The sequence below is a fragment of the Melozone crissalis genome, unplaced genomic scaffold (assembly GCF_028551555.1).
Source record: "Melozone crissalis strain CALT ecotype California unplaced genomic scaffold, PUWL_Pcris_2 ptg000016l_1, whole genome shotgun sequence".
NCBI classification, from domain to species: Eukaryota; Metazoa; Chordata; class Aves; order Passeriformes; family Passerellidae; genus Melozone; species Melozone crissalis.
The window spans coordinates 52,847,598-52,862,981 of record NW_026535794.1 but is presented as its reverse complement, the minus strand read 5'-3'; the positions used below and the strand labels follow the sequence as shown (position 1 = coordinate 52,862,981).

Below are 15,384 nucleotides of genomic sequence, written 5' to 3'. Positions count from 1 at the left end.
GTGTCCCCCAGCACATCCTAAGGAGCCCTTTAAATCATGGCAAACTTATAAATCATGGCAAACAGCCACTCAGACCATGTGAAAAGTATGTTGTGTTCACTCTGCAGGTTGGAGGAGAAATGGATTCTAATTTCCTGGTGCTCCTACTCAGCTGTTCCTTGTTAGCACCTCATGCATTAGGCATTAAATGCCAAACTAATCCATTTGTCCTCACATTTTTTGGTAGAGAAGCTGAAAGCATGCTGGAGTTGGCTGAGCAGACTGCTTCCACAAGAAGGGTGTGGAGGTGATGAGAGTAAGTAGAAATAGGATTACCTGAGTATTTGTACAAGCTTGCACAGAGACCACGTGCATGCAAACTTTCCTTCAGCCTGAAGGAAGGGAAGGGAAAGAATCCTTTCCCACTGCTCCCACCCCTATGGAGGCCACTTGCTCCTCAGCAGTCCATGTATGGGCCAGTTCTGTGTACTGGACACAAGGCACTGGGATAGCCCCAGGCACGAGCCAAGGGGGGAAGGCTCTAAGTGTGGCTTCTGTGTCTGTTTAGAGGATAGAGAAGGACACACCTGGCTTCAGAAAATGTCCTTTCAGCAGCCTGGCTGAGTTATCAGGCAGCTGCTCAGTGGCCACTGAAATTACAAGAGGGCCAGAAGTAGCCACTGCCATGTGCCCCTTGACTGCACAGCCAAGGCATGTGAGGAACCAGCCCTGGGGCTTGCTGTGTAGCACAGGGGGTGGCTAACAGTGCTGAAGCTGAAAATTAAAAAATGCTAATGTCCTTGTTAAAGCCAGATTCAATATTTTAAAGCATAAGGATCATATTTCTGTCATGTACTCCAGAGCTTGGGGGCATGAGCTGCCTGAAATTAAAGCCTGCTTTCCAGCCCTGTCTGATTTGTTATTAATATGTGTAAAATGAAGGTGAGGTTTCAGAGCTTATCTGAGGGCTTGAGAAACAGGCTTGGCTACACTTTTTTCTGGCAGCATCCTCTGATATCAGGGTAGGTGAAAAGCAATACCATTTGATAGCACCAACAAGGAAGAGGCATAGGGCCAAGAGGCCTATGGCACCCCCTGAGAGAGGTAAATCTTACTTCTGCTTTGATGCTAACTATCTAAAAGAAGTTTTAGAAAAAAATAAACATGTATAATTTAGACTAATAATATGGATTCTTGGCCAAAGGCACATGGCAACTAGAGATAAAACACGAGATATAAACAGCAACATCACCCGTTTAGCTTTTCTCTTTGTCCTGGTCTTCTCAGTACTGACTGCTGTTATCTGTACTTCATTGAGGAGAAACTCATGATTTCTTAGCACTTCACAGGTGTGTTGTGTTAAAGGGCCAGCACCACACAGAGATTTACAGATAAAACTGCTAGACTTTAGCACCTTCTCACAAATGGTCCTCTTTTACTGTCCAGTTACAAAATCCCAGTTAAGAAATGAAACCTGCATTACTGCAGGTGAAGCTTTCACTTCACCATTACCCTCAGGAAACCCTCAAAAACCAGACTTTCTTCTGACCACAACAGCCTGCTCCCTATGCAATATGCGCCTCTGGAAACGCACACAGCAGCTCTTGGGAGAGCAAAAGCCCTGAGGATGAAAAAATGGAGCCCACAGAGGCAGAACCCAGAGGCTCTTCCCTTAACTTTATCTGCTTCTCACAACTCGCATGCTGCTATTTTCCCCACTACACAAAAGCCAGTGAAAGGGGCAGAGGAGAAATAAGGTTGCTAACAACACCAAGACTTGCTTTGCATAAGATTGTACATCACGATGCATCCCCCGCCGCTGAACAGTCCCATGAAAACAGCCATTTGCTGCAGCTTTCTCAGAGAAGCTGGCATTTTTCCTTCCTGAAAAGAAAAAGAGAAGACAGTCGTTGTAAAAGAAGAAAGCCAAAGGGTTACTTCCCCCCTCCTCCTGTTTCCAAAAGCCCTTTCCAACCAGGCCTGAATGAAAGCGCAGTGCACAGGCCCCGAGCTCGCTGGGGCCCCACCATGCGCCCAGAAGGAAGAGTGGTGAGAACAGAGCAAACCGGGAACCCAGCTGGGCTGAATGTGTTTATTCAACTCCTTTTAGTGATGCCACCACTTCGCTAATTGCCGCGAAGAAAATGACCTCCCTGGCGTGGCCGGGGGCCAGAGCCGTGGCACTGCGGCGGGGGCTCCGGGTGCCCGCGCGTTCGCTCGCACACTGCGGGCATTCAGGCTCCGGGCACCGCATTTCTCTCTCGAGTAAACTCCTCTCAAGTAAACACGCTCGCGGCAGGGATGCATTTGGCCTTGAGTGGCAAGGGACAGAGCCAAGCCAGCACCGTGCCAGCAAAGATAATGGAGCCAGGGTATGTGTATTCTGTTGTGTCAATTTTTTTCCCAAGCTGTGGATAAACAGGAAGTCTCTTCCAAGCTGTTTTTCTTCCTTCCTGTGACCCCCCTCCCCCCGCCCAAACTTGCCCTTTTAATGAGTCACAATTTTGACATTTGAATGCATGACCCAGCAGAATAAGAAACACTTCCATAGTTTGTGCAAGAGTGGGACTGAAGAACTGAGCTAATGCTCCTGCCCACAGCAGGTTAGTAGGAGTCAAGCTGAGCTGTCACTGGGGGCGTAGCGCTTTGCTTCAGGCTGTGGCAGGACAGGACTTGAACGAGCATCTGAGTATTGGCTTCTGCTCTCCATTCTCTTGGAGCTGGAATGGGAGGGAGGAATGGTCCTGACAGCAATTAAAAAAAATTAGCAAAAAGCTTTTATTTTTCAATGGGCACACAGGAGCTGTATGGGATTTCTAATCCCAAAGGCTTCACACCCTGTGACCGTGGTCACAAGGGTTTTGAGGTGAAGAGAGAGGCGAGAATGTTGATTCCGTGATCAGAAGGCTTGATTTATTATTTTATGATATATATATATTACATTATAACTGTACTAAAAAGAAATAGAAAGAGAAGTTCTCAGAAGGCTAACTGAGCTAAGAATAGAATAAAATGAATAACAAAGATCTGTGTCTCGGCAGAGAGCGAGAGCAGCTCTTCCGTGAGTGGTCAGTAAATCCAAACATCCACAGGAGACCAAATACGCATCCACCTGTTGCATTCCACAGCAGCAGATAACCATTGTTTACATTTGTTGCTGAAACTTCTCAGCTTCAGCAGGAAAAAATCCTAAGAAAGGATTTTAATGAAAAGATGTCTGCGACAACACCCCAATACTTGTCACATGACACTGCGGCTGAAGTGCTACGCTCCATGAGAGCTGATTAATAAACCAAGGGCCAAACCAAAATGTAACCAGAAATGTGACCTGGGCAAGACTGTTTGAGGCCTGTTGTGGAAACCACCTCTAGCATCCCTCAGGTATGTGTTAGTCAGGTATTGTTCAGCTGACAACCACAGTTCAGCAAGGGTGGAGAGACAAGAGTCAGAACTTCTTCCCGTGGTGGCCAGGTCAGGGTGACATGGGCAGCCTCCCTCTGTTCACCACTCTCCTGACATGTCCTCATGCTGACACTTGCATGCTCTAAACTGAGGGAAACTCAGACTCCCCACGGAAGTGTCACAGCCTGTCTGAGTTCAAGAAGAGTATGGACAATGCTCTTGGGCACCTGGTGTGATTTTTGGGGTGTTCTGTGCAGGGACAGGAACTGGACTCCATGATCATTGTGGGTCCCTTTTAACTCAGCATATTCTATGACTCTACAAAACTGTGAATGCAACTCAGGTATAAATTTCATCTCCTGCCCTGCTGGTGTTAGCACTCAGTTGTAACACATGCTATTCCTAAGCTGAATGCTTTCCTTATTAACTAGTTTCCTTGATTTTTAAGAACTCTTAGTATTTAAGTTTACTATCTAAATAATTTCAGATTTGTGACTGGCTAGTAGTGATAGCAACCCAGAGAGGCATGTGGATGTAATGCCTGTTTTATACCCCAAAATGCCTACACTGTGCCATTAGTATTGTCAGCTATCATCTCTCTCACTCCTGATATGTTTCTCTGATGAGTTTTTTCTTCTTGTTTTCCCTGGGGAACTTGAATGGCATGAGAAGTTACAGCAGAGGAAATGTGCAAGTGTGGTTTTACAGAGAAACAGTGGTAGTCATTTCACAAGGACAGTGAGAACTTCCTGCTCGCCTGCTTGTGTTTGCAACTTTCTTTAAACCCCCACAAAATCTGATTAATAACCAAGTTTCTTATAAGATTCATCTGGCCAGGAGGAGGCTCTGACACCAACACCACATAACAGGGATGGGGAAAAAACCCCATGGTAAATCTGGAGGGAGGATCAGATATAACAGTTTGTGACCTGAGGCATTTGTTTTTGCCCCTTTCAAAGTTGTGGCCGGGCAAAATTTTCTTTCTGTGATTAAATTCAGGGTAATTGAATGCAAATGTCTGGGGTGGGGGGTGCTGCTGGCAGTGTGCTGAGTAAGGGTGGGAAGACAGGGAGCTCTTGCAGCAGCGAGGTTTTTGACTGAGGCTCGGGGGACCTGCCTGGTAAACAGCGGAAATTAGAGGCTCTGCAAACTTGCTGTCAGTGGGTCTGAGGTTTGTTAGGTCTCACGGTCTGCTCACACCCAGACAAGGGAGGTGCATGGAAAGTAAGAAAAGCTTATTGCTGATCAGTCACATGCTCACACACACTCTCATCGCCACCTCCGCTCCAGTGTGGAGACAGTGCCATCTGGCAAGGGAGCTTGGCAGCTGAGCAGTGGTGATCCCATTAAGCACTGCTGCCCCGTGCTGCACGCCTGGCTGCCCCTAAGGTGCTGCCCCTGCCCACAGCCCTCTTCTGTTGCAGCTCCTGCTGAGGCAGAGATGTGGAGAGCTGAGGTGCACCCAAGCTGTGCACCAAGGTCTCCATTGCGCATTTTCAGTCACAGTTGGAAGCCCGTGGACTGGACCTGTCTAGCTCTTGATGCTCTGGTCCCACTTGTTTCTCAGCTGTTTTCCCAAGCCAGTCCTATGACAGCACACTGTGGGAAAAGGTTCAGAGCTACACATTTTAACAAGCCTCTCAAGACTGCAAACCCTCTCACCGATCCCACAATTCCTTGCCAGCCTCCAAAACCAAGGACAATTGACTTTGGAGCCCAGAGCATCCCTCACAGAGGGGCTGCTGCTTCCCTTCCCGGCCATCCTGGTCCCTTGTGGAATGGATGCTTGAATACTGCAGCCTTGAGCATCCTTTGGCACACAGCTGCCAATGACTTCTGAATGGTGACAGCTTACGGAAGACCACAATGTATTAAGGATCTGCTGTCTGCAAGGACTTATCAGTTGGATTTCTGTCCTGTGGCCAACTGTGTCTGCTGCTCTGTTGGCTGCTCTGCTGAAGTGCCATGGGAGTGGCTCACTAAGGAAGGGAAGCAGAGTCATGCCCAAGGTGTGCCTCCTGTCCTGAGCCTTTGTGAACATGACATCCAGCTTGCAAATGTAGAGACTTTCACAGGGAAGGACCAAACCCCCTCCACTTCATTTGCCACAAAGGGATCAACTCTAAGTATGTGAGAGAATTTTATAGACACAACATGCCTCCTAAGGAGGAAGTCCATGCTGCTATTTGTGGTGATCTCCCCTGAGAACCTTTATATCTGTAAAAGAGTATGCAAGTCAATTGGTGGAAAAACAGACTTTTCAACAGCCAGTAATGAAAAAAGCACAATTTCCAAGCTATGCTGTTCTGCAAAGACATCTTTTCCTCCATGTTATTTGCAGAGGTAAGAAAGATTAAGTGGAGATTAGCATGCACAAAAACACTGAACCCACAGTTACCAATAAGAGACCTTAAATCGTTGTAAGTAGTGTTCTCAAAACATAACTGTTAAAGATCAGACTACCCTAATAATAGTGATGTTCACTTTGTGCCTTAAAAATAGCAGGATTTGGAGGACAAGGCTTGACTTTGAAGCTAAGTGGGACACAGGCTGTTAACAAGATTTAAGAAACTTCCAGGGTCACATGTGAAATGGTGGGTTACTGCAACATTGAAGGCTGTTTTAAATTAGACTTTGTTTTCTCCACAGAGGATCTTCTAAAAATAGGCTAGCTTAAGACAGTCTCCCTTATTTTGGCAAATTTGAGTTTTCTGTTTGGTCTCTGAAATTTGTGTGGCAGAGGTTGCTGTTGGGCACCTCCACCTAAGGCAGGTATTGGAGAAGAAGGGTATTTTCACCAACCATAAACATTGACTTTATTTTCCCTGGAACTGAGCAAGGGAGCTGGGGCTGTAGGTTCTCTGGGGAAGGCATTTCCTCCTCCTTCTCCTTGTCCTTGTCTTCCTTCTGGTGCTATGAAACTCCACCAGCATCTCTAGCCTCTGGGTGCTACTACAGACCAAACAGCAAACAATAATGCTGCTCTGAAACAAGAGAGAAGCAACTCGATCAGTGCAAACTCGGTGTGATCACTGCTGCCTGTCTCAGTCTGGGCCACTGCCTACCCACCTGGCCAGGACAATATAGTGCCAGGCCACCAACACAAGCAACTGGGAGCCTTTAAACCACCTTGAACAACTGCAGTCCTGAGGTGTTGGACTGACACACTAAATAGGTGCAACAAAAGACTACTATTAAATTAAATTAAAATTTATCAAGAGACCTCAACACAAATCTGAGCATCTAACTTCAAGGCTGGAGTTGCTGCTGACCCTTCTGCAGTGGAACTCTCCCTGGGCTGGTGGGTTTTCAATTGGCCTTGGGCACAGCTTTTCAGCAAACCACCCAGGAAGTCACAGGAGATGAGGGGAATGTCAGGCAAACCACACACGAGCACACACTTGTATTTCACATTCTTGCTTTCTTGCCCATCCATTGATCTTCTAAGATCCATAAGGCAGGCATCTGGGTGTAAGCCAATTTCTATACTAATAAGATGCTAGGACACCATTTTAGACACATCTTTTTGACACTCACTGTCTACAACATCCCTTCATAATTAGTACTCTCATCCAAAACAGGACAGTACAGCAGAAATGTTCTGACAGGGTCTCAGCATATTATTTTCCCTTTTTTTTCTGGAAATAGCCTCAACATATTATTTTCCTCATGTATGAGAGGTAACAGCACAAATTTTTAACCCTGCCAGCATGTTCAGAAGCATCAAAGACTTTGCATGTATAGAGTGCCTTCAACAAGACCACAGAAACTTGCAGTAAAGTTTGCTTAATTCACAGTCAAATCAAAAGTAGAATTAATATTTTTCTTTTCTTTTTCCACCTTCGTTGTTCTTCAGATGCACTGAAAACACATATTCTGGCATTTAAGCAGGTACATCTTTTTAGACACCTTTGAAATAGTTTCTTCCAGGATCTCCTTGTGAATCAGTTCCTAGATTAGTGTAGCTGGCCCTGGTGAGAATGCTTTAAGGGGCCCACTCTACATATGAGAAAGACTACTGGCAAGAAAGCCGAGAAAGAATGTTAAGTTTATTTTCTGCCTTTGCTACTAAGTAATTAACAAGTCAAGAGAAAGTAGTCAATAAAGTGATTAAGGACATTAAACAGTCACCTCACTCTTGTATCACTTCTCCTGCAGCAGATGCTACAAAGCAATTGGCCTTCTCAGTCAGCACAAAACCTGCATGATGCCTTCAGATATCCTAGTTTCATTTCATTTTTCTCCTCTCTTGGGCACTCTTATTTTCATGTTTCTATTCTATTTGCAGAAGAGAATTTCTGTTCTGCTGTCACAGACAACTTCCCTTTGTGCTCTTAAGCTGCACTGTCTCATCCGGTGGGCTCACCTGCACTGCATTTCTCTTCCTCCTGCCCACCCACCGTCACTCCTCTGTGTGCCCTCTTCCCTGAAGAATATTGCACCACCACCCTGGTGCTGAGCAGACAGAAGCAGTGGGGCCACCATTCCTATTGTCCAAGGAGTCCTATTGTCTCCTGCTGTCCCTCAGTTTATCCCTCTGTGAATAGAGCCTGTCCTCCTAACTGTGGGTATCAGACAGGGGCCAAAATCCTTCATTGGTTTTCTCCAAGTTGGAAAGATGCTACAGCCTAGTTTGTTGAGTCTTTTTGAAGGCCAGGCCCATGTGCCAGCAGTTCAACAGCCAGCTCCAGATCACTCTCCAGGACAACTAGAGCTGCCCCTACTCTGCACTGAAATACAAGGGATATATCACAGAAAAAAGGCACAACCAGGGCGTGTTATTAGAGAACCAGGATAATTATACCTACAGTGTGACCCATTTTTGCTGCTATTGGAGGATAGCATTATAGGTTAATGCCTAATAATCTGTCATTAACATCCCTAATTGTATGTTTCTGTAATTGGACACCATGGAGGGGGAAGAAGGTGTCAATGTTCATTTTTTGCATTTTAGAGGTGAATTGCAAAGGATTTAAGAGTAAGAATTCATAAGTAGGGTAAATGGAAAAGTTGCATCCAAGGTGCAAGAAGAAAAGATCAGTGGTGATCAGTGAGTGATTTACCTGAGAAAGCTGTGGGACAGCTTCTTGGCTTCCTTGCTGCTGGGACTGAGGTCATGAGTGCTGCAATCCAAGTTCAAAAGAATTGTTTTATGCTGTCCCTGTGCCTCTGCACAGCCTGCAATGCAGGCCAGCTTCCAAATGGGCACGTTAAAACAAAAGAATCGTATAAAGAAACAGCAAATAGAGTCCTTTGACTGTCTCGTGCTGTCAGGATGAGAGGGAATAACACTCTGTGTTTAGCAGAAAGGAGCTGTCAAGCCAGTGAGGTTTTCAGTTTGATGTGTGTTTCCCATATATAATTGCCTTGAATAAGTTCACTGAACCTGCAAGGTAAGGGAGCAGGGAAGAGTACAAAATCATTTCTCATGGAAAGAATTTGCAATTCTTTCCATGCAGTGGTAATTACTTATCTTTCTTACTAATTTCTGGGCATTTATCTATATCCAATACACTCATTATGGGGAAGACATTGACAAAATCTCATATCCAATCTAGCTTTAAGTCAACTTACTAAATCCTGAGATGTGTGAAAGAATCAAAAAACCACCAGGAATCTGTGGTCACTTTCTTGGCTAACAGGTTACATTTTACCTCGTAAAAGGAAAAGAAAATGGTCTCAGAACTTCACACAAGTACTGCAGATGTCATTGGGCTAGGAATTCTATGTGACCATATTAAAAACCTGGAAGTTTACCAATTCCAATCGTGATGAGGCTTATGCTTGTCTGTAATCTTTCTGACTTCAATAATATCATCCACATGCCCACATTAAACAGGCATGCAGTAGACAGTGACCTAAAGGTACTGAATGCCAGGGGAGGCAGTCACAGGGGAAAAATGTTTAAAGCAGGAACATAGTGTACATCATATGATGCTTGCTCCCTTGTTTGCCTCTGGAAATGAGGAGGTAAAAGATGTGGTGTGGTCTGCTCTGCTGTGGTCAGCAAGAGCCTGATTTACAAAGCTTTTAAAAATATCAGTGGAGGTGGGAAGGTCTGCAGTCCTGTGCCCAAACACCTTCCTGACCTAATGCTTTTTATTATATAGTATTACAGCAGTACATATTTTTGGCACTTTAAAACACCCTGCTCCTATTCTTACTTCCTACTGAAAACCAAAATTAAAAAAAAAAATGCTACCCTAATTCCTCTCAGAGGGGGTAAGTTTATTTCAAGTGTCCTTTTTTATACTCTCACAGCACAGACCTCCTTTAGAAAAAGACTCTTCCCTTCTGAAAGTCAAGTCCCTTTCAAAAGTGTCAGATCAACACTTACAGCCCAAGGCTTTAAAGAAAATGAACTACTTTTGAACATCTTGGACACCTGGATCAGCTCCAGAAGTTGGTCCTTGCCCATATGAGCAGAACTGGTTCAGTATCAGCTAAATCTGTTAACACAAATTAGGATCTGGGGAAAAGCTAACCTCAAAGACTTGTGACTTTTTAATAGGCATTGGGGACCAAAAGCAGCACAAGACCAACTGGGATTCTGACCTAGAAACATTCTATTATCAGAAAGACAAAAAAGGGAAAAATAATTATGATGGGAACCATTAAAAATAAAAGAAAGAAAAGAAGTTCCCATAGTACTTGAGGGTTTCTGTTCAGACACATCCAGCTTGTTAACTTTTGCACAGAGCTGTGCAAGATGAAGAGTGCAAAAGGGCAAAGGAAGTGATGGAACCTGCCACACTGCACATGCAGCATCTGGAGTCAGACCTTTAACTTCATCTGGGGAGTAGCTACTGATTTATTCATCTACCCTTAGAAAAAGGAAAACTTGTACTGGGTGGTCACAAGATAGTTGGACATGAATCAGATTCCTTTCCAAATATGAGTCAGGACAAGAGGAATTTCAGAGAACAGCTGACTGCAATCTGTATTTTTGTCTTCAGAATATGTGTGGGAAAATTTTTAAGGAATAAATATTTCTCTGTTTAATACTTTGAATGTGAATCACTGAATCTTCAGTTCTTCAATAGCTCCTGTTAGGGATTCATATTCCAGTAAGGGAAGGCAGGGATTTTTTTTTTCATTTTGCAGAGCTGTGGGAGAAAAAAACACTGAACATCTTCACAAGAAGACAGTACCAGGTCAGGCACTTGACTCCCAGAGACCCGGGCTGTTCCCTGTTCCCTGCCCATTTCCTCTCTAAGGCTAAAACATGCCAGACCAGACAGATTTGGCAGAACTTCAGGGCTGTTTCCTACAGCAAATCTACCTTTAGAGATATGGGAACAAGCTTTCCTTTATGGAGATACAGCACAGGGCTTTGTCCAGCAAGGAGGTGTGATTGTCCAAGAGCTGGACAAAAGCACAGACCACACCTTTATGTACTGTTGATGGGTGAGATTTCTCAAAATGTCATGTGCTTTATGTATGCTCAATAGATGATACCTTTACAGGATCATTGCCTTCAACAAGATCTTTGAAAAGTCAGCATCTGCTTTATAGCATTTTCAAGACATATCCTCACTAGTAGTTTTCAAACAGGGCTGCTAACAACATACACTATTTCCTCAGGAAATAGTAATCTTCAGTGTGGGGTTTGTTGATTCAACACTAGATTACCAAGGGCTCAATACAATGAAATTTGACACTTGTGGCATATATGAGACACATAGGTGGGCTGTGATCCATTTCTGTTTGTTTATGTTTTATTTTCCCATCACATGCTACTCAGCTCTGTGGTGGTGGGAATAGCAACAATGATGGATACCACTTTTGTACAACATTACTCCTAGGGACCTCTGCTTACACAGAAAAAGCCCCTGCTTAGTGTTACCTCCCACCTATCCATGACTTTTGCAGTTTGTATGATACCGGCAAAAACAAAGCAGAAGAGAGAGCTCCCAGGTTTCACAAGCAGCTCAGAGACTGACTCACTGTATCACTGTGGCTAAAACTATAAAGTTTAGGTGTCTCACACATGCAGAAATAAGTGACTAAACACTTCCTGGTACCTACTTTGCTGGAAGATACCAATATTTAATGACTACAAAGTGCTCTGACAGCCTAAGATGTAATTTTACTTAGGCATGCAATTGCCCATGTGCACTACACACGTTAAGAGCATGACAGTGTGTTCCACACAAAAAAATTAAAATACTTTGCAGTCTGGCACAGGGCATGTTGTAGGACCAGCAGAATAATTATAGCAGCTGCAGTTGGCACTTAATAGAAAATTAAAGAAGCTGTTAACAGGTCATTATTAATCTGTGACTACCTGCCTTAATAGTGTTCAGTCAACAGGCATGAAGGTGAGGGGGTGGAGGAAGCAGTCACACCTTCCTCTAAGCCACTGTAGTAGTCCAATACCCTCATTTATCATCACTTTGTAATCTGCTTGTTTACTTCCCTCCTGGTGTCTCTTCCCACTGGCTCTTCTCCCACGGCTGACTCTCACACCAAAGGACTGCAAGGCTCTTGGCCAGGGAAGCCACCTGCAACAGCCAGTCCCAGGGGAAAGGCAGCCCTCTGCAGTGGCTCAGCCTGGTAGCTGTCTCCCTGCCTGTAAACACCTCTCCTGAGTGTACTGTCCTGCTTATAAAGACTATTTTGTATGTCTTTACAAGGTATCCCTGTCCATCTACAGCACACTAGGATTTGTTCTCTTGTGTCTTGGTTCTTGCCTCCCTTGTGTAGGCAGATGGCTGGAAGAGGAGGGAAAAGCAACTCGTTCCCTGCTTCTTCAGACAAATACACACTCTCCAGAGCAGACAGATGCCCTAAAGTCAGATTCAGGGCATCAGTTCCTCTTTTGGGTTCAGCTGTAGAGTATAAAACATTTGCTGGCTCTGGTCTAATGCTTTTTGACATTGTCAGGCCCCCTTCAGTGAACCACTGCCTTGTAACCAACTTGACAGCAAGTATTGTTCTACATTTATTAATACAGTACATGTTATCTTCAAACTGACAGGTTCCAAGGCCAGGCATCAGCTGTGCTCAGCTCTGAGTTAGAAAAAAAAATTCAGACAATAGCACAGACCTCCTGCTGCTAATAAGTAAATAAATAAATAAAAACATGCCTTCACCATGCTGCTGCCACATGGTTTTATCCTTTCAATCTCAATTTTGCAGTAATTTTTTCTTTTACTTGAAATCTTAAAATATTAAGTACCTGCTTCCCTGCACCCTCCTCTTCTTGGCTTCTTTAGGAAAAGACTTTTGAGTCTTCTTTTAATTTATTCCCTCCTCTCTCATTTGGATGCAAACTTATATTGCAGAAACTTGAATCTACATAAAAGTTAATTAACTTCAGGAACTGTTTCTCCTTTCTTCTCCTTTCTGTTTTTTTGGGGTTTTTTTTTTTTTTTTTTTTTTTTTTTAACTAAAGCCACTATAATTTTCTATTATTTTTAAAATGTTCAGCTTAATGGGTTATGTTTACTTAGTCAATAAGCTGATGATGCCCACGACAGGACCAGAAGTGTTTGGTTAGCAGCAGGGAGGAAAAAAAAATCAATAACTCCAAGCATTTGGCAGCTTTGTGGGCAGGAAATAATTTGTATTCTCTGGTTTAAATCAATGACCTTCTTTTCTTTGCTGTTCCAACAGGAAATTATAAACTCTGTGAACACTATTTGCATAGTGCCTTCTGCCATACAGTTGTATATGCCTGGGAAAAACAGTATGTTAACCCTGGCAGTGCTCCTCTGAGCTCCCTGTTAAAGAAACCCAGGTACTTTAGTACAGAGCTTTTCAGCAGGCATTTGTATTCATTAGAAGCAGAAACAGTCTAGAGAAAGATGTAAAAACAGCTCCTCCTCCACTTCCAACAGCACCACTCTGTTTGATAACAGCGTTGTCTACTGTTAGTGGTATGAAAAAAACGCCTTCCTTGTAACTTGGCAAGATGCTGTATTTTCAGACAGAAACTTGTTACTTCTACATTAAAGCTGCATTTGCACCTCTGTATCTTGCTTGTCAGGGTTACCTTAATGTGCCAGCTATGATTTGAAAGTGCTGCATTTTTGCTTGAATTCAGCATTACAAAGTTCATGGTTTTGAAAGTTTCAGCCTCCCCGGTGCTGTCCTTTTGCAATGTTCACTAAAGAAGAAAAAGAAATAGCTCCCTTGTCTTGCCATGCTCATGGGAAGCTGTACCAGGAAGGTGATGATCCAAGAAAAGGATCCAGTGTTTAACCTGGCACTGAATTTGCCTTCCAGCTTTTTCAACTGCCCTACATTGCATTGAGTCCAGTTCAGATATTTTTTAACATGTAGGAGAGCTGGCATTCAAGAGGACAAGCTAGTCACAGGAGAGGGAGGAGGTGTGTGACCCTTTTTACTGTGTGAACAGTGTGAACACAGTGAAGCCTCAAAGTCTGGGGTTCTTGCCTAGGGCCAGAGCTAAGTGCTGCAGCACCAGCAACTGGCACTATGTAGCTCCTGGACTTAAGCACCCCTTGATGTGCTTAGCTTCATCCTGTGCAGGAGAATGATATGGCAAATCAGTCTGGAAAATGTAGTTATAGTCCCAGAAACTACCAATGTCTCAGTTGTCTGCACTGAAATCAAATGCCATAAAATTCAGGCATCCAGGTTTCTCTGCTTTGCTTTTGTACATGACAAGTCCTTTCACAGTAGCTCTCAGCATTCCTCCTGTGCTCCCAAAGCCCCTGGCACAAATCTGTAGTCATCAGGTGACACTTGCTGTATATTTATTAGTTACATCACAGTTCCCTCTCTGAAACAAAAAGGATAGGAATTTCTCTCAGAGTGAAATGGAAGTAAGATGCAATTCTTGCTCTCCTGCTTTGTTTCTATGAATTTGCCAGATGTAAAGTTGCCTATCCTGACCCTACAAGCATTTCACTCCTTCCCACTGCAAACTCTGTGTGGTTATTGGGGTCTCTTCCAGATTTCCTGGCTGCTGGAGCACCCTTTACATTTCTGAAATTTGCTTTTCCTGATTGAAGGGAGTCAACCAAGAAAATGGGCTGCCTCCCTTTGTCCCTGACAAGAGACCATGTGTCCCAGCAGCACCATGTGTCCCAGCAGGGCTGAGGTCAGAAGGGATCTCTGGAGGTCACTTTGTCCAGCATCCCTGCTCAAACGTGGTTACCTACAGGTGGTTGTCTAGAATGATTTCCAGACAGCTTTTGAGTATCTCCAAGGATGGAGACTCCACAACCTCTCTGAGCAACCTGGGCCAGCTCCTTGTCAACCTCCTAGTGAAAAACCATTCCCTGATGTTCAGACTGCACCTCCTGTGTTTCAGCTTGTGCCCATCACCTCTGGTCCCATCCTTGGGCATTGCTGGACAGAACCTGGCTCCATCTTCTTCACGTATTAACATACACTGATGGGATCCTGCTTGCATCCCTCCTCTATGCTGAATAATTCCAGAAAGCAGAGGGATAAATCACGGGATAAATTGGGTAGGTATTGCTTAATTTACTTTCCTCTATTAAGAGGGTCATAAGCAAATATTCTTTTCTCTTCCTGTTGTTTTCCCACTTTCCTTTTTTAACTCATGCATACATCTTCTAAATGTCATGCTATCACCTTTTTCCATTGAATACCAAGTACCTGGAATCTTTTTATATCACAACAAGAAATGTTTAATCTGGAAAGGCATGCAAATAGAATAGCTCATGTGAGAAATATGAACTGGTTTGGTTAGTTTTAGGCTTTGGACTGATTTATGCTTCCATGTGAATAAAACATAATCAGAAACTGTGGAGTGACACTATTGTATATACAGAGAGGAGAACTGCTCCTGTTACTCATGGAAACATATGGGCCATAATCTAATTTTTAGAGGTTGTGAAAGGTGTGCTAAGTGACTAATTCATTTCACTAATATCTGACAAGCCACTTTCATAATGGGAAAAATTACATTCCTAGATAATTTGGTTTTTAACAACTTATCATAGCTGTTATTCTCCTAAGGGTGCATATTTTCCACTATGCAAAAAACTGGCATGGAATAAAAAT

General features: G+C 43.8%; 1 protein-coding gene across 6 annotated transcripts in view; it reads right to left on the bottom strand.

Annotated features, from left to right (window-relative positions):
- LOC128935404 (cytochrome c oxidase assembly factor 1 homolog) overlaps positions 1-15,384 on the bottom strand; it is a 51,703-nt gene that overhangs the window by 6,026 nt on the left and 30,293 nt on the right. For all 6 annotated transcript variants that reach the window (XM_054273760.1, XM_054273761.1, XM_054273763.1 and 3 more), the window contains one exon: positions 1,757-1,863. In XM_054273760.1, the coding sequence (XP_054129735.1) occupies positions 1,757-1,854 (98 nt within the window). In that variant the 5' untranslated portion in view covers positions 1,855-1,863. The remainder of the gene's footprint in view (positions 1-1,756; positions 1,864-15,384) is intronic.